The following is a 20025-nucleotide window of genomic DNA, read 5'->3' as shown; positions in this document are numbered from 1 at the left end:
TGAATTCTAAACCACACAAAAGTCCTCTCATCAGCCGCACAGATGGAGCATGAAAGGGAGTGCGTGCGGACGCACGCGAATAAGCGCTCGCTCAGGGTAAGGAAAACTGGCAGCGCACAAGCACAGGCTGTGCTGGCGCTGCGACCAGAGGTCAAAGCAAAGCTCGTGCAGACGTACAGGCTGGTGCATCAACACGGATGGCGAAAAATTCAGGATTGTGTGGATGCACAGGTGGGTGCGAACGCACAGGTGTCCTATTTCATAAAAATTTTTCCGCTTCAAAACTAAGGTTCCTACCCTTAGCATATCAACATACCAACCCCAAACCATTCAAATAAGCACAAATTCACAGTCCACAAGAAATACAACTTGAACAACTCAAAATTCATCAAATCAAACCTAAACTAACCAATGTATCACAAAAAGGCAAATAAGGAAAAAGACTATAAACAAGAGATAGAGTTGGAGTAATGTCACCATGATGGGGTGTCTCCCACCAAGTAATTTGGTTTAGAGTCCTAAGTTGGACTTGCAAGGCTTCATTGGTCACTTGGGAGGTTTACCAAGGAGGAAGATCTCCAACTCCTTGGCATTTTTGGGTTGAGTGTGGTGAGTATGATCCCTTGAACTTGATCTCTTGGCAACATCCTCTTCTTTTTGCTCCTTTCCATCCTCAATGACTTGCTCTTCAATTACGTCGCAGCCAAAAATAGAATACGCTTCAAGAACGGGCTTGTTGGACTCCTCCAAGGTGAACTTGACTAACTTGCCATCCACCTCAAAAGAATAGACTCCCGAATTTGCATCTAGCTTGAAACGGGATGTCTTTAAGAATGGCCTTCGAAGGAGTATGGATGATGGTTTGTTTGAGTCAATGGAAGGTGACTCCAATATGTGAAAATCAACTAGAAAGAGCAATCCTTGAATATTGACTAGGACATTTTCGGCAATCCCAACAATGGACACAATACTCTTGTCAGCTAGCACAAACCTCGCCCCGGACCTCTTTAGGGGTGACAAATTCAATCTTTCATAAATGGGGAGTGGCATAATGCTCACGCACGCCCCCAGATCACACATACAGTCCATGAATTTTATCCCACCAATCAAACAAGTGACTAAACATGGGCCGGGATCATTGCATTTTTCAGGGAGTAAGGAGGAGATAGAATCATCTACCGGCCATGTGTTGAGGTTGCCAAGCTTTTCTTTGTAAGTGCAAACATCTTTAAGGAACTTGGCATATCTTGGAACTTGTTGAATTGCTTGGAAGAGAGGGACGGTGACTTCAACCTTCTTGAAAACTTCCACCATAGCGGGGTCAAGCTCTTCTTGTTTCTTGGCCTTCTTGGCTAAAGTTGGGAATGGGATGGGCAAAGGCTCTTCAAGCAAAGTCTTTCTCTTTGGCTCCTTGACCTTGGGTGGCTCTTCCTTGCTTTTATCAACACCTTCATCCTCATCCCTCATCACCTCCACTTCATCTCCCACATCTTCATTATTTGTCTCCTCAGTCAACTTTGTAGGTATAGCAACATTCTTATCCAATTTAGTGCCGCTCCTAAGGGTAATGGCATTGATGCTACCCATAGGGTTGGAAGGGCAAACTACTTGAGGTTGAAGCTTGTTGGGTGTTTTGTGCGGGTTGAGGAAGGAGAGTCAAACGGAAGAGGGCATCGGCTATTGTAGCCATATATGCTTCTTGTTTCTTGTGGAACTCTCGTTGTTCTTGCATGAAGGTGTGAATTGTGTCATTCATGTGAGGTTGGTTGGAGGGAAAGGCTTGGTTAACTTGAGGAGGGCTAGGCCAACTATGTGGGTGTTGGTACTTTCCTTGAGGTTGAGATTGTGGGGGTTGTTGGTATTGTTGTTGGTATGGTTGTTGGTTTTGTGGTTGACCTTGGGGTTGTTGATAGTAGTAAACTTGGGCATTTTGGTTGGGATGATCTTGAGGAGTTTGGTTCCACCTTTGGTTTGAGTTATCCCTCCACCCTTAGTTTCGATTTCCTCCATGTTGGTTTGATCCTTGGTTGTAATTTGGTTTTTGTGGGTAAGAGTTAGTTACCGCCAATGTAGTGTCCTCTTGGAGCTGAGGACACTCATCGGTGTAATGAGTGTTACACGCACAAATACCACATACCCTTGGTGATCCTTCGATCCTTTGAGGTTGAGGTGGAGCACTTATCAAAGCTTGAGGAATTTGTTGCCCTTGGGTGAGTTGTCGCAATATAATTGTCATTTCACCAAGGGTCTTGGTCAAAATAGCATCTCCAGAGGGAGAAACTTCATTCACAGCTTTTGGTTGTGGGATCCTCGCCCTTGAGTGTTGAGTGGAGTCCGCCAAGTCTAATATAGCTTCCCATGCTTCCGCAGCGGTCTTGTTCTTGGTTAATGAACCTCCACTCGCGGCATCTAGGAGAAGCTTGTCTTAGTGATGCATTCCTTGATAGAAATAACTAATAAGAACCAACTCGTCAATCCGATGGTGATGACAAGCCTCTAGCAACTTCTTGAATCTCTCCCAATACTCATACAAAGTCTCCCCATCCCATTGCACAATGCAAGAAATCTCTCTTCGCAACTTGTCTATTTTCTGGGGAGGGTAGAACTTTTCCAAAAACTCTTCACGCAACAAGTCCCAGTTGGATCTAACTTCACCTGTCTGAGTATAAAACCACTCATTCGCTTTTCCCTCCAAAGAGAAAGGAAAGGCGAAGACCAACATTGCAGCTTCATCGGCCCCATGTCTTCTTGCGGTTGCACAAGCAACTTGGAAATCCTTGAGATGCTTCAAGGGATCCTCTCCAGGTAGTCCATTTTACTTGGGGAGCAAGTTTATCATGCCAGAATTGAGCTCAAAATTTGGGTCTAAGGCCGGATACAAGATTTGAAGTGGTTGTAAGTTAAGATCAGGAGCTCCGGCCTCCTTCAAGGTGATTCTTCTAGGTGGGTCCGCCATGTCGGTGTCACCTGAGTCACTCAAAGAGAATTTAGTACTCCCCACAGATGAATACAGAGTCTCCTCGTTGATTGGAGAACGATGGTCATGGATGGTTGGTGATAGTGAATGAGAGTGCTCCTCAAGGGAACCCGATTCACTATCCACAAAAGCTAGCCGACGCCGAGCTTGCCTTAAACGAGTTAAAGTTCTTTAAATTTTCGGATCAAAAGTGGCCAAGCTTGGGTCTGGAAGCGACCGTGTCATTCAACTGAGGAGGCAATAAAACCATGCAATTATGAAGGGCAAAACAAAAATAGACAAGTAAACAAGAACCAACTTAACAATCAAAGACTACTAAAGTTAACTAAAGAGAAATGTGGTATCTACAATTAGAGCCAAGTAGCAAACCAAAATCAAGTATTCACAATATTCACATATTTACAACAACCAAAATAGTAGCACTCATTGCACTTAAAGTGAACTCCCCGGCAAAGGCGCCAACATTTTGATGAGGGGAGATTTAATTCGCATGTGGGTTAGGAACTCGGTTATCCAGAGAAAACGAAATTAACGTTGCAAGTATAGTCCCAACCTGACGAATTGACCCCTCGGATTAAAATTGAAAATTCACAAGAGATGTCACAAGCAAGATCAAATTAAAAACCGAGAGTATTAGACTCCCGAGTCGTCTCCCTAGGAGCACTTTAGAACAATGAGTGTGCAATTCCAGTTGTAGTGATCAATGGGTTGTGAATGAAGCAATGAACATATAAAGCAATAAAAGAACATGCAAAATTGTAATGATTGAACTAATTAAGAAATTAAAGAACCGACTATGTAATATAAACAAGTAAAGTATTAAAGAAATCAACATATAAAGGTATGAAAGATTGAAAGCATAAAAAAGAGTCTTGGCTTGGATTAGTCTGACTTGATCAACCCTCACATCGGAAAGTAAGTTAAATGAGCGTAAGTGTCCTTAACCCACAAATCCTAACTTGTTTGCTAATTACCTTAGCAAAAAATTAGCGTTAGTAGGAACAAGAACAATTAACAACCCAAGAATTGAAACTAAATATTGGACATTCCAACTCTAGAAACCCAATTGCTCACTTTACCCATGCCAAGAACAAAAAATTTAGCTTAAAACCATGTTTGATATTTTGTCAAACACTTGGTAGGCAAAAAGCTTAAACATGAGGAAAATGAGTAAAGACTTGAAACTAAAAGCAACAATTGATCTCAGTCAACAAGAATAACACAAGAAAGCATGTAATCAACACCCAACATCAAATTCATCAACAAGAAATTGAAATTGCAAGAGAAAAGCAAAATTGAACTATAACTTGAATTAGAAGAAAGAGTAATGACAATGTTACTATAAAGAGTAATAACAAGGAAATACTTACAATGAAAGCTTGCAAAATCCAAGATAAAAAATGGAAATGGCACTTGAATGTAAAAAAACCCTAATATAAACCCTAATGGAGATGATGAAAAACTTAGAGAAAAAACCAAACTAAAGCTTCCTACTACTACTCCTAAACTATACTAAAATGATATGGTATGTTATGCCTCCATTTCTCCCTCCAATATGAGCTAGAAGACTTTAGAAATGGGCCTCCAAAGCCCCGAAATTGCGAGGCACGTGCTATTTTAATGAAGTCATGTGTGGACACCTATGCGGATGCACAGACGCGCTCGATGCAATCCACGCACTCTCCTTGGGTGGCTGTGCATACGCACAGGTAGCTGTGCGCACGCACACGTCTCTGAGCTCACTCCTTTGATTTCTCTTGATTTCTCCACTTTGCATGCTCTTCTTCCATTTTCTCTAATCCATTCCTACCTTATATACCTGAAAGCACTCACTAACAACATCAAGGCATCGAATGGAAGGCAAATAGAATAAAATAGATTCAATTAAGTATAAAAGAGTATATTTTCATGATCAAGCACAATTTGGGGGGGGGGGTGATCAAAAGCATGCTATTCAAAAGAATAAGTGTGAGTTTATGTGATGAAAATTCATTCAATTCTAACAAAAAATCATCATCAAATATGGATTCATTACTGACGCGTACGTGTGACATGCGCTACCTGCAGAAATCGCAGAAAACCCTGGGGGCAATTTTAGGCTGAGTTTGGACCTAGTTTTCGGCCCAAAAATGCAGACTAAAGCCAGGAAACAATCAGAGACTCAGACACAACTTCACAACATTCATTCACATAGTTTTAGCTTTTAGATGTAGTTTTCTAGAGAGAGAGGCTCTCTCTTCTCTCTGGGTTTTAGGTTTATTTCTTCTCAATTCTAAGTTCAATGTTCCTTTAATTTAGTTTCTCTTCTACTTTTATTTATTCTAGCATTTTAGTTTATTTATTTTCTCAATTTAGTTTATGAAATCCATGTTAGATTTGATTTCTTTATTTAATGCAATTTGGGGTATTTCATATTTATGATTTTAATTTAGCTTTTTACATTCTTAGCTTGAATTGAGTAATTAGAGACTCTGGAGTTATCAAACTCCTTTGTTGATTGATAATTGGAAGTTGCTGGTTGATTTGGCTCCCTCTAAAGCTAGTCTTTCCTCAGGAGTTGACTAGGACTTGAGGAATCAAATTGATTAGCCCACTTGACTTTCCTTTATTTAGTAAGGGGTTAACTAAGTGGGAGCAATGAATAATTCTCATCACAATTAATAAGGATAACTAGGATAGGACGCCTAATTCTCATACCTTGCCAGGAGCCTTTCTTAGTTATTAATTTTCTTTCTTGTTATTTTATTTTCTTGTTCCTTATTTCAAAAACCCAAAAATATACTATCTCATAACCAATAATAACTACACATCCCTGCAATTCATTGAGAGACGACGAGAGGTTTAAATACTTCAGTTATTAATTTTATTGGTTTTGCTTCAGTGACAACCAAATTTTTGTATGTAAGGATTCTTTGTTGGTATATAAACTATATTTGAAACGAGAATTCATTTGTGAAATTCTTTACTGGCAAAAATTCGTTCGTCAATAGTCTTACCACAGACCTTACATCTCAACGCAGGCGGGACGAACCACTGCCCTTACGCCGCCGCCGCTACCTAAACAGGTGGGATCCAACCACCGTCCCTACCGGGCGCATAGCGTTTCGTAATCTACAACTATTCCTCCTTTACTCACCACGTGGCCTAAGAACTTTACTTCCTCCTTCGAGAACTCACACTTTGACAACTTAGCATACAACTTCCGCTCCTTTAAGATTTGCAACATAATCCTCAAGTGTTCCTCATGCTCCTTTGCCATCTTAGAGTATACCAAGATGTCATCTATGAAAACCACCACGAATTTATCTAAAAAGGGATGAAACACTCTGTTCATGTAATCCATGAAAACAGCAGGTGCATTCGTTAACCCAAAGGACATTACCGCAAACTCGTAGTATTCATAGCGTGTCCTAAACGCAATCTTAGGGATATCATCCTCCTTCACTCTTATCTGATGGTAACCGAATCTCAAATCGATCTTGGAAAACACTCCAACTCCTTGCAATTGATCCATCAAGTCATCTATTCTTGGCAGCGGGTACTTGTTCTTCACAGTCACTTTATTCAACTGTTGGTAATCTACACACAGTCGCATTCCTGGATCTTTCTTCTCCACCAATAAAACTGGCGCTTCCCACGGTGATACACTCGATCGAATGAACCTCTTGCTCAGAAGCTCTTCCAACTAAGTCTTTAACTCTGCCAGCTCTATCGGAGCCATTCTATACGGTGCAATCAACACTGGTCCAATTTTCGGCACCAATACAATTGTAAATTCAATTTCCCTTTGAGGTGGAAATTCAGGGATATCTTTCGGGAACACCTCAGGAAAATCTCTAACCACCGGTATCAGATCTAAGTTCTGGGCATCACCCAATGCATTAGCAGCCAACAGAATATAACCCTGACACTCCTTCCCACTATAGTGCACCATTACAGAGTTCAAGTAATATCCCGTAGCTACCACTGCTCCATTTTCTCTTTCCGGCATAAACCGAATTGACCGCTCAAAGCAATCCAACAAAACCCGATTCTTCGACAACCAATCAAGCCCCAAAATAATTTCCAATCCAATAATTGGCAAACAGATAAAATCATGCACAAAGTCTCTACCCTCAAGCTTGAAACCTACTTGCTTACACCCTGACCTAGTCATAACTGTTTGATGCGGAGTATGTACATGCAGATCAAATGGTAACTCTGACACTTTCAAGCCTAATTCCTCAACTTTAGCAAATGAATAAAACAAATACGAAGCTCCAGTATCATATACCTCTCATCAACGGATCCACCTTGGAAGCGTCCTTGGCATTCACAGCAAAGACTCGCCCCTGGTGGTGACCTTGACCCGCACTTTGGTTCTTCCCACCTATGCAATCCCTCGAAAAATGACCAGGCAAGTCACAGTTGAAGCACCCACCTATACCAATCTTGCAAGAGTCATATGGATGAAAACATCCACAACGATCACAAGCTAAATCCGAAGAACTCTTACTCTGATTTCCTCTCCCTTTGCCACGCTGAATCTGATCGTGGGTGTTCTTTCAAAAGCCTCTAGGATATCCTCCTCTCTTGAAGCTTTGCCCTCTAGGATGAAAATACTTGCTACGCCCCCAAGTAGATCTCCCTCCATGAGTTTCCTTGGACGAAGCTACCGTCTTGGTATACTCTTCCACCACTCTCGCCTTATTCACCAAGTCAAAGAAGACACGGATCTCCATAGGCAGCACAGCAGTCATAATGCTATCCTTTAAACCCCTCTGGTACTTAATGCACTTCCAGCTCTCGTAAGTCTCCGAGGCACCTTGACATACCCTAGAAAATCTATAGAGCTCCTCAAACTTGTTGGTGTATTCTGCCACAGATAGGGAACCTTGCTTCAGCTCCATTAGTTCCATCTCCTTTGCTTCCCTTGCAGACTCAGGGAAGTATTTCTTGTAGAAGGTCGTTTGGAACACCTCTCATGGAATGTCAGCGTTCTGAAGTTGTAGCAAGCGACACTCTGCTTGCCTCCAGGGCTGGGCCTCTCCCGCTAGCTGATAAGCGGCAAACTCGACATATTGATTGATGGGAACATCGTGTGCCTGTAAAGCACACTCCATAGCCTGGAACCAGTGGTCCGCTTCAGTAGGATTAGTGGATCCTTGAAAAGTTGGCGGATGAACCTTGAGAAACGTCGCCAAGGTCATCAGAACACCACCCGTGTTATTGTCGTTTCCCTCAGCATTGTCATTGGCATTCCCTTCTCTTTTCCTACTGCCATTTCCGTTTCTGGCCGGTTGGCCTAGTGTCTGCACAGCTTCCAGAGTCGTAGCAGTATTAGCCTCCATGGTATTCGCTAAGTTAGCCATGGCTACCATGAATTCGGCATGGTTGTCAGCTGGTTGCTCATTCCTACTTTCTCGTGTACGTGTTCGACCTCGTCCGCGAGTGGCCATGTAGGGTTCCTGTCTACACCAAACAATTGATATCATGGTGATCAGTCTCAATATCAAAAGCCTAGTGCTTCAATTATCCCAAACAGGAACTCACAAATAAGCATGCTATGCAATATCAAGCAGACAACCTAATAGCATTAAAGAAAAGACACACAGAGTATGCACTGAAGCACAATCGGTCCATCCCTCAGGCTCACGAGAACGAACCACTCTGATACTACTAAATGTAACACCCTAATTAGCCTAAGCTTTACCTCACGTTGTAAAGTGAAGGTTAACCAGAGATTACGATAGTTCTAAGCTCAAATAAAATTTTGAGAAACAGGGCGTGTGCGGCCGTACAGGGGTGTGTGTGTGTGCACGCCCAAGAAGATTTTAAAAGTGTGTGTGCGCACAGGGGTGTGTGTACACACAGATATTAAAAATTATAAAGTCTGTTCACTCGCACAGGGTGTGCTAGCGCCCACAACAGACTCTGCTTCCCGACTTATGCATGCGCACAGGTCGCAATTCTCCTTTGATGTGTGCGCGCACCAGCTATGCTAGCGCTGCAACCAGTAGACACTTCCCTTCCTGTGCATGCGAACATGTGTGTGCATCCGCACAGAATAAGATTTTCCCAGGGTTGTGCGCACGCACAAGGCTGTGCGTGCACACAGATCAAAAATCATAAAATTCTGTAACTTTGCAGAATTTTAGATTTTTAACACCAACTTTGAATGACCATAACTCCCTCTACGAAATTCCGATTTTCACAAACTTTATATCAATTAAAAGGATTTTCAAAGATCTTTAATTTTAGATAAGTTTCATCAAAATTTGAAAACCCAGGCAAAACTTATGATCGAACAAAATTTACCAAAATTCCCTTTTTCCCCAAATTTCACATATACTCAAATTTAGCAATTCATCAAGCCACATCCAACTAGATCAATACCAAACCCCCATTTACAACACAATTTACCTTCTAGGGTTGCCAATCACCATTCTCAATCATCAACATCAATTATATGACTCTAAATCAATCCTTCACCAATACATTCACCAATCATTACCTCATCTTTATCAATTCACATAATCAACCCCATTCATGCTTTAAATCCATATCCAACAATATACAATAATTCAAAGTCATCAAGCATTATATCCCAATATCATTGATTCTCAACACATCAATATCATTTCAACATACAACATCAACCAACCACATAAATCCAAACCTATCCTATAGTTCACTAGCCTAAGTGTCCATGAATATTATATACTACATAGAGAAAACCAAAATCATACCTTGGCCGATTCCCAATATGCCCTTAAACCAAAATTGAGCACCAAATGAGCTTTCAACTAAAATCCAACCACCAATGCAACTCCAACAAACACCAACAAGCTCAAAACTCACAATAATCAAGCTATATACATATAAATCACCACAAATCAACCTAGGGTTCTATTTAAACATAAAATTACAATGGTTTGGTGGCTCTTACATTTTCCAACAGATTTGGATGTCAAAACCCATTGCTAAGCAAGGATTAGAGTGAACCTAAATATCCAAAATCACAAAAACTCACTCAATCACAAATCCTAAGAACCGAAATTTCGGAGAGAAGAATAGAAAAGATTTCATGGTTACCTCTCCATTTTCTTGTATGGGTTTTGTAGAGCTCTTCACAAGGAACGCGTAGCCGCAAACGGTGCAGCGATCGGAGCTCTATAGTTCAAGAAATGAGCTTCGGAAGGAGATGGTGAATAGTGTTAATGGAGTCTCTCTTCTTCTCTTCTCAGCTGGGTGTTTTGTGTTTGTTAGGGTGTTTGGCTGAATGGTTCATTAAATGAGCCTTTTATATGTTGGGCTTGGGCCCAACTTGGGCCCGGTCTAACCGTTAGCGTTTTTCGGGCCAAGCCTTTAAAATTAACACCCGGTTTTCTATTTTTAATGTTTTTCTAAGGTTTTTGATGGTTTTTACTTTATCTCATACGGTACCGGACAGACTTGAACCGGTTTAACCGGTTCAACTGCCCATTCGTAGTTTTCACGGTTTTTCACAGAAAATATATTTTATGACTTTGAAAGACCTATTGAGTCCAAAAATCATATTTAAATCCTCAAATTCTCACTCTAACTTTTTGGAACCTATTTCGAGCAATATAATCACTTAATTAACCGGTTGATTACTTACATTTCTTAGACAACACATCCACCACCACGTTCGCCTTTCCAGGGTGATAACTTAATTCAAAATCATAATCCTTCTGAAGCTCCATCCACCTCCTTTGACGCATATTGAGCCCTTTCTGATGAAAGATATACTTGAGACTCTTGTGATCAGAAAAGACGCTAAACCTTACTCTGTACAAGTGGTGCCTCTAAATCTTCAATGCAAACACAATCGCCGCTAATTCCAAGTCATGAGTTGGGTAATTTACCTTAGGCAGTCTCAGCTGACGTGATGCGTAAGCCACCATGTTTTGGTGTTGCATCAACACACAACCCAAACCCTTTAAAAAAGCATCACAGTATTCTTCAAACGGTTCATGCGGTTCCAGCAAAATCAAAACAGGCACTGAAGTTAACCTTTGTTTCAAAGTCTGAAAAGTTTCTTCAAACTCCGACGTCCACACATACGGTACCTCTTTCCTTGTCAACTTAGTTATCGGCAGTGCAATCCGAGAAAATCCCTCAATGAATCTTGTGTAGTATCTGGCTAAGTTGATGAGCGGATAATTTATACGCTTTTTGGCATTGTTTTTACATAGTTTTTAGTATGATTTAGTTAGTTTTTAGTATATTTTTATTATTTTTAAATAAAAATCACATTTCTAGACTTTACTATGAGTTTGTGTGTTTTTCTATGATTTCAGGTATTTTCTGGCTGAAATTGAGGGACTTGAGCAAAAATCAGATTCAGAGGTTGAAGAAGGACTGCAGATGCTGTTGGATTCTGACCTCCCTGGACTCAAAGTGGGTTTTCTGGAGCTACAGCACTCCAAAGGGCGCGCTCTCAATTGCGTTGGAAAGTAGACATCCAGGGCTTTCCAGCAATATATAATAGTCCATACTTTGCCCGAGTTTAGACTATGCAAACTGGCATTCAACGCCAGTTCCATGTTGCATTCTGGAGTCAAACGCCAGAAACAGGTTACAAAGTGGTGTTAAACGCCAGAAACAGGTTATAAACTGGCGTTCAACTCCAAGAAAGACCTCTCCACGTGAAAGCTTCAATGCTCAGCCCAAGCACACACCAAGTGGGCCCCAGAAGTGGATTTCAGCATCATTTACTTATCTCTGTAAACCCTAGTAACTAGTTTAGCATAAATAGGACTTTTTACTACTGTATTAGACATCTTGGGACGTTTAGTTCTTAGATCATGGGGCTGGCCTCTCGGCCATGCCTGGACCTTGCTCTTATGTATTTTCAACGGTAGAGTTTCTATACACCATAGATTAAGGTGTGCAGCTCTGCTGTTCCTCATGAATTAATGCAAAGTACTATTATTTTTCTATTCAATTCAAGCTTATTCCTATTCTAAGATATTTATTCGCACCCAAGAACATGATGAATGTGATGATTATGTGACGCTCATCACCATTCTCACCTATGAACGCGTGCCTGACAACCACTTCCGTTCTACATGAAGATGAGATAGAATGAATATCTCTTAGATATCTAATACGGAGGACCGAGTCCGACATATTAGAGTTTTTGTGGTATAAGTTAGAACCCATGGATTGCCATTCCTGAGATCCGAAAAGTCTAAACCTTGTCTGTGGTATTCCGAGTAGGATCTGGGAAGGGATGGCTGTGACGAGCTTCAAACTCGCGAGTGCTGGGCGTAGTGACAGACGAAAAAGGATAGTAAATCCTATTCCAGTATGATCGAGAACCGACAGATGATTAGCCATGCAGTGACAGCGCATTGGACCATTTTCATAGAGAGGATGGGATGTAGCCATTGACAACAGTGATGCCCTACATACAGCTTGCCATGGAAGGGATTAGGAATGATTGGATGAAGACAACAGGAAAGCAGATGTTCAGGAGGAACGAAAGCATCTCTATACGCTTATCTGAAATTCTCACCAATGAATTACATGAGTATCTCTATCCTAGTTTATATTTTAATTATGTTTTTATTATCAATTCACCATAACGATTTGAATCTGCCTGACTGAGATTTACAAGGTGACCATAGCTTGCTTCAGGCCGACAATCTCCGTGGGATCGACCCTTACTTACGTAAGGTTTATTACTTGGACGACCCAGTGCACTTGCTATTTAGTTGTGCGAAGTTGTGACAAAGTGTGATTCACGTTTGAGAGCACCAAGTCTTTGGCGCCATTGTTGATGATCGCAATTTCATGCACCATAAGCCCAAGAAACTTCTAACTTCCGTCACTGTAGTCGGTCTCTCCCATTCCATCACTACCTCCACCTTCGAAGGATCAACAGCAATTTTGTCCTTAATCACCACGTGAGCTAAGAACTTCACTTCTTCCTTCCAAAACTCGCATTTGGACAACTTAGCATACAATTTCCACTCCTTTAGAATTTGTAACACAATTCTTAAGTACTCTTCATGTTCTTCCGCCGTCTTAGAAAAAATTAAGATGTCGTCTTTGAAAACCACCACGAATTTGTCTAACAAGGGACGAAATACTCTGTTCATGGAATCCATGAAAACAGCAGGTGCATTCGTCAACCCAAAGGACAACATTGTAAACTTGTAGTGTCGATAGCGCATCCTAAACGCAGTTTTTGGAATGTCATCCTCCTTCAGCCTTATCTGATGATATCCTGACCTCAAGTCAATTTTTGAGAAAACTCCAGCTCCTTGCAATTGGTCCATCAAGTCGTCGATCCTAGGTAACGGGTACTTGTTTTTCACAGTCACTTTGTTCAGCTGTCGGTAATCCACACAAAGTCGCATTCCTCCATCCTTCTTCTTCACCAATAAAACTGGCACTCCCCATGGTGATACACTCGGTCAAATGAACCTCTTGTTCAAAAGCTCTTCCAAATGAGTCTTTAATTTTGCCATCTCTATCGGAGCCATTCTAAACCGCGCTATCGACACTGGTCCATCTCCCAGCACCAAGTCAATCGCAAATTCAATTTCCCTTTAAGGTTGGAATTCAGGAATATCTTCCAGGAATACTTCTAGAAAGTTTATAACTACCGAAATCCGATCTAAGTTCTGCAAATCACCCAAAGCATTAGCAGCCAACAATATATAACCCTGACACTCTTCCCCACTACATATCACCATTGTAGAGTTCAGGTAATAACCTTTAGCTACCACTGCTTCATTTTCTCCTTCCGGCATAAACCGAATAGATCGCTCAAAGCAATCCAACAAAACTCGATTCTTGGACATCCAGTCAAACCCTAAAATCATCTCCAACCCATCCATTAGAAAACAAATTAAGTCATGGATAAATTCTCTATTCTCAAGCTTGAAACCTACAGCCTACAACCTGACCTAGTCATAACTGTCTGATACGGGGTATGCACATGTAAATTAAATGTTAACTCTAACACCTTCAATCCTAGTTCCCCAACCTTATCAAATGAAATAAAAGAATGTGAATCTCCAGTATCATATAATGCAACCATTGTTTTATCACCACTTAAGCATAAACCTCTCATCAGTGGATCCGCCGTTGCCGCATCCTGGGCGTTCACAGCAAACTCCCGACCTTGTTGGCTCTAGCCCGCATTCTAAGTCTTATTCCCACCAGTACAATCTCTTCCAATGTGACCAAGCAATCCGCAGTGGAAGCAACCACCTATACCAATCTTGCAAGAGTCATTCGGATGAAAACGCTTACAACGCACACAAGTTAAGTTTGGCAAGCTGGTACTGATCATTAGTGTTCCTCCTGAAGCCTCCTTGACCTTGAGGCGCATATCCTCCTCTCTAAATTCTGACCCCTCGGCTAAAAGTAATTATCATGTTTATGGTTAGCGTTTCCCCTAGAGTGTCCCTTGATGAGGCTACCGTCTTTGCACATTTCTCAATAACCCTTGCCTTGTTCACAAGTTTAGAGAAGATCCGAATCTCCAAAGGAGTCACAACATTCATAATGGTATCTTTCAAGCCCTTTTGATACTTAATGCACTTCAAACTTTCATAGGTCTCCGGGGCACCCTGACATACCCTAGAGAACCTACAAAGCTACTCAAACTGACTAGTGTAATCCGCCGCAGACAAAGAGCCCTACTTCAACTGCATAAGCTCCAACTCCTTTGCTTCCCTTGTAGATTCAGGAAAGTACTTCTTGTAAAAAGCCATCTGGAATATATCCTAAGGAATGTCGGCATTCTGAAGCTATAGCAAATGGCATTCTCCTCATTGAGAGACGACCTGGGACTCATACTCCCAGTATTTTTATTTTAATTTCTGTGACACCCTTTTTAAATTGATAAAGCGGATTTCTGGTTGGTTGAGAACTATACTTGCAATGCATATTTTATAATCATTCTTAACTCGCCAATTTCCGCCTGCATCAGAGCTCTTGGCACATAGGGCTTCAACACTTCTTTCTCCTTAGGTGGTGTTGGTTCATGAACTTCTTTCCCCTTTTGTTTGCTCACTTCTTTGTTAGCTTGTTCACCTTGTGTTTCTTGGTATGTGGATGGTCCTTCTACCACCTTCCCACTTCTCAGCGTGATAGTTTTGCACTCTTCCCTTGGGTTATTTTCAGTATCACTCGGAAAGACATTTGTGGATTTTTCTAGTTGTTGAGAGATTTGGCCAATTTAAATCTCTAACTTCCTTATTGTAGCACCTTGATTCTGCATGTTGGACCTTATCTCTTCGATAAAGCTCTTCATCTCTTCTCTAGAGATCCTTTGAGTTTCTGAAGATGGTTGTGTAGGTTGTGATGGTTGGCTTAGGCTGATATAGGAATAAAATTGGTTGTTTTGTGATTGCATGTTGTTTTGGGATTGGAAGGGTGCATTTTGTGGGTTTCTGAATTGGTTTTAGTTGGTTGGTTGGTGGTTGAAATTGTTTATGTTGCGAAAGTTGTTGTTGTTCGAATCACTGCTCCTTTGTCCTTGGTTTTGTTGACCTCCTCACCCAAAATTTGGATGGTTCCTCCATCCAGGATTGAATGTCTTTGAGTATAGATCATTTTATGTTCGGGAAGAGTTTCCCACAAAGTTGGCTTGTTCCATTGATGGTTGTTCTGGTTCATAGTTTCCTCCAAAATTGACTCCTTCATTCATGTCATAAATTGATGCTTGAGTGTTGACGGCTGAAACTTGCATTCCTCCTACTTGTTTAGTGAGTGTTGCCAATTGTTGTGCCATGAGCATGTTTTGTGCCATGATAGCATCCATGTATCCAATCCCGTTACTCTTCTCTTCATGTTCATGCTTCTTTCTGAAGAGTAGAAGTATTGGTTGTTGGCAACTATGTCAATCAGATCCATTACTTCCTTAGGAGTTTTCATATGAAGTGATCCTCCTACTGAGTTGTCTAATAAATTCCTGGATGCTTGAGTTATACTTCATAAAAGATCTGCAGTTGAACCCAGTTCCAGAACATATTTAGTAGGCATTTCCTCAACAATCCTTTGAATCTTTCCCATGCTTCATATAGTGATTTTCCCTCAAGTTGCTTGAATGTCTGAACTTCTTTTCTAAGCTTGATGATCCTTTAAGGTGGGAAAAACTTAGTCAAGAATTTGTTGACTAAATCCTTCCACGTAGCAATACTCTCTTTGGAGAAAGTCTCCAGCCATTGAGATGCTCTGTCTCTAAGAGAGAAGAAAAATAATAGCAGTCTATAAGCATTTCATGGAACTCTATTTGTTTTGACAGTATCACAGATTCTAAAAGTTTTGCTGGACTAAGGTGACAAATTGGGGCTTGAGCTCAAAATTATTGGCATGTACATTGGGAGTGAGAATGCTACTCTCACAATCACCAGGATTTAGAATGGTATATGAACCCAATGTCCTCCTGATATGTGGAGCGTTAGCATTATTATTGCTAACTTCAAGATTGTGATCAAGATTAAATTTCTAAGCCATGCTGTATTCTAAACCTTCTCCTTTAAATTCCTCAAGAACTTGTTTGTCTCTTGCCTCTCTTCTTAATCTCCGAAGAGTTTTGTCTTTGTCTGGATCATAGCATGTTGATTCACCTCTATAACCACTTCGCATATACACACAAACAACCAAAACCAATTATTAAGGCTCACTCTATCATAAAGTGTGGTTAGAGCCAAGTGATGCAAAATATAAAACAACTAATATGCTAATATTGGAATGAACATATATACAATGAACAGGTAAATGGCATCAATTGTAAAAGTAAGGTAAGTAAAGAAAGAGTAAACTGAGTAACAAAATAAAAGAAAACATTTAATCTAGCTAGCCAACTAACTTAGTCATTGTCAATCTTAATCAATTCCTAGAAACAACACCAAAAACTTGATACGGATTTGATAAACAATATCCATTGGAAGATGCACCAGGTCGTAATCAAGTAACAACTCACTATCAGTGAGGTCGATCCCACTCAAATTGATAGATCAAGCAACTTTAATCAATTGGCTATTCTAGTTAAAAAAGTAATTTGATGAAGTTTGATCAAATCTTATATTACTTGACAGTGAAGTAAATTGCGGGAAACTAAATAACAAGAAAATAAATGACCAAAAGTAAAAGGCAGAAAAGTAAATAGCTAGAATTTAAAGTGCAGAAATTAAATTACAATAGTGTAAATGTTGAAAAGGTAAATAACAAGGTAATTAAAGTACTGGAATGTAAAGGAATTAAAGACAATGAACATTAAAAAGAAAGCAAGTAATTTGGAAGGGGTGCTGAAGCAGGTAATTAGAAAGGAAAATTGAAATAAGTGAAGAAGTGATATGGAGTTAAATCATTAGAAATTGGAGATGTTGATTCCTTTTGAATCAGTGGTTCTCAACTTCCTCTCAATCATACAGAGTAGATCTATGGCAGATCATAAGTAACCATATTCCAATCTCCTGGTAATTCAATTTCTCTTAACATAATCAATTTCCAATATCTTAATCTATTGCTCATGAGAAGAGGTGAAGTATAATTATTGATCCCAAGCCACACAATCTTCAAAATCTTAATTCAGACAAATTACATGTCACATATCCAGTTCCGAATTGTCAATCAAGAGAATTGTGAGAGTTGAGAGTTAAACTGAATTACAATGAATCCTTTCTCAAGCTCATCATAGAATTCGAATTGATTTACTCCCTCTCGATGGAATTAGATCTTTGAAGAATAAAGACTCTCTCTTAGATGAATAATACTTGAATTAAATAGAAGAATAATAACATCAATTCATTGAAATGCAACAGAACTCCTCTCCCTAATGAATAGATGGTTTAGTGACTCGTTATTCAAGTTACACAATTCTCAATAATGGAAATCAAAACTAAAAGCTAAGAAGAAGTAAAAGATAAAGACAAAAGTAATTGAAGGTGCCAATCCCTCCAAAGTCCCTTTCAAGTTCTAACCCTCCCCTCTTTATACTATTTCTTCTCCTCAAGCTCTTTTGAAGTTTCTTCCAAGTTGGATCTTGTTGGGCTTTTGGGTCTTGACTTGGCTTGAATACAAAGAATTCTCATGCCCTGGGCGTTATTGAAGTGTGGCGCCCCTTAGAAGTGGTGTTACCAATGCCCATGATTTGGTTTCTGGCGTTATTTGGACCGAGAGCTTTTCATTGTAGGCGTTACTGGTACTAGTAATGCATATGCTTAGCCTAGCGTATGCGCAAGATTCCTTGTCACGCATACGCGCAGCCCACGCGTATGCACGAACACCAATTCATGTGTACACATCAACAATGCGTACGTGCAAACGCTGAAACTTACACCCCCAACTATCACAGGCGTTACTTGTAGAGGGCGCCCCTTATTTTGGGCATTCCCAATGCTAGCAACATACTTCCCAGGGATTTCTTTGTGACATGGGGCGTTGCTTGTAGAGGGCGCCCCTTAATGTGTTATTGCCAACCCCAGAACATACTTCCAATGGCTTCTTTGTGATATGGGGCATTGCTTGTAGAGGGTGCCCCTTATTGTGGCACTGCCAATGCACTGTCTCACCTCCAGTATTGACCTTGTTTTGTTGAGATGGCACCTCAAGACTTGGGTGTTACCAATGCCTATTCTTTGCTTTAAATGCTCCTTCGATCAGGCGTAATCTTGAGGAGGCGCTTGTTGTTACTGGCATTACCAACGCCACTCTTGGCTTCCTTGGTTACTTGCCAGCATTACCTCAAGGGGGTGCTTCACTTTATGGCATTACCAATGCCACTCTTGGTTTCATTGGTTCCTTGGTTCATTGCACCAGCTCCCACTTGAGATGGCATCCTTGGATCTTGGCATTGCCAATGCTAATTCCGTCACACTTCACCATTTCCAGCATTGTTTGAGCTGGCACCCCTTGTTATGGGTATTGCTAACGCCCATTGCCCTCTAAGGTTGGCGTTGTTTGGGATGCCGCCCCAGTAACCTGGCGTTGCTAATGCTCAGTGGCCTCTACGGTTGGCATTTTTTGAGCTGGCACCCCTTGTGTTGGGTGTTAACAACGCCCTAAAATTGGCATGTTCTAGGGGTTCAGAGTGTGCCAAAGGCTTTACCTTTGAAGGGCACTTCTATTGTGGGCGTTAACAATGCCTTGTCTAATTACTTCCATGCATGCTTCCTTATTATTATTGGCTTCATTGGTTCGGCACAAGCTTCATCTATTCTTCAATAATAACAATGCCTCATGCATGCTTTCCTTCACATTGATTTCCTATCAACCATTAAACAAAACAAAGTACATCAAAGTTTGATATTCCATGAATTAACACAAGCTAAACTAATATACAAAGTGTAGAAAAATAATTCTCATGATTACAAATTCACTTAGTATTCTTTATTACATCAAATTTAACATGTATATTCATGAAACAGCCACAAATTTAATTCATGTTTAATGATCTACTACATGCAAGTATAATTTATAACAACCCGAATTTTTAAAAATCAAACAATGAGTTATTTACGATTTATTATATTTATTGAGAATTTTATCTAAAGAAATCATTTTTCCTAAAAGTAATTAAATTAAATTTTATGATACTTTGAATTTAAAATCCATTAGGCTTTCTAAATAATTTTTATTATAATAAGATATTTCAAAAAAGATAAAAGAACCTTAATTATTATTATTACTATTATTATTGTTATTATTATTATTATTATTATTATTATTATTATTATTATTATTGTTGTTGTTGTTGTTGTTGTTGTTGTTGTTGTTGTTGTTGTTGTTGTTGTTGTTGTTGTTGTTGTTGTTGTTGTTGTTGTAAAACCTTCGACATTAGTGAATAATAATAAATTAATTATTAATCAAATATATTAAAAAATTGAATTTTATGGTTTATTGAGATAGAACTAATTAAAATAAGAATTTTGATACTAATTTTAAAGAATTTGGCCCAAGATTGGGCCGAAGGGCCGAACCAAGCGAACCTGGCCCATAATGGGCCGAAGGCCCAACCCAACTCGATGATATATATGAGCTAGAAAAGTTTGTAAACCTTTGGTCTTGAATCAAAACGC

The 20025-nt window shown here is 40.1% G+C and overlaps 2 protein-coding genes across 2 annotated transcripts; both read right to left on the bottom strand.

The window, feature by feature from the left end:
• Positions 1–546: 546 nt before the first annotated feature.
• LOC107607398 (uncharacterized) lies at positions 547–1587 on the bottom strand. The gene has a single exon (XM_016309360.1). It carries the CDS (start codon positions 1585–1587, stop codon positions 547–549), a length of 1041 nt encoding a protein of 346 aa, XP_016164846.1.
• Positions 1588–6662: 5075 nt separating this feature from the next.
• On the bottom strand, positions 6663–7866 carry LOC107607397 (uncharacterized). The gene is made up of 3 exons (XM_016309359.1): positions 7633–7866; positions 7251–7407; positions 6663–7204 (listed from the first exon to the last, which is right to left on the bottom strand). Exons 1-3 carry the CDS (start codon positions 7864–7866, stop codon positions 6663–6665), a joined length of 933 nt encoding a protein of 310 aa, XP_016164845.1.
• Between the last annotated feature and the right edge of the window lie 12159 nt (positions 7867–20025).

Source organism: Arachis ipaensis, chromosome B7 (assembly GCF_059453495.1).
Source record: "Arachis ipaensis isolate K30076 ecotype BB chromosome B7, ASM5945349v1, whole genome shotgun sequence".
In the NCBI taxonomy this organism is placed as follows: Eukaryota; Viridiplantae; Streptophyta; class Magnoliopsida; order Fabales; family Fabaceae; genus Arachis; species Arachis ipaensis.
The sequence above is the reverse complement of the archived record's forward strand: the minus strand, read 5'-3'. Positions and strand labels throughout refer to the sequence as shown.

Excerpts from the sequence above, each read along its gene's own strand:
- LOC107607398 (XM_016309360.1), bottom strand. The coding sequence starts at position 1,587 with ATGGGTAGCATCAATGCCATTACCCTTAGGAGCGGCACTAAATTGGAT.
- LOC107607397 (XM_016309359.1), bottom strand. The coding sequence starts at position 7,866 with ATGGAGCTGAAGCAAGGTTCCCTATCTGTGGCAGAATACACCAACAAG. Across the intron at positions 7,408-7,632 it reads TGGAAGAGTATACCAAGACG|ATTGGTATAGGTGGGTGCTT; the intron begins GTAGCTTCGTCC and ends GACTCTTGCAAG. Across the intron at positions 7,205-7,250 it reads GGTGGATCCGTTGATGAGAG|TTGAGGAATTAGGCTTGAAA; the intron begins GTATATGATACT and ends CATTTGCTAAAG.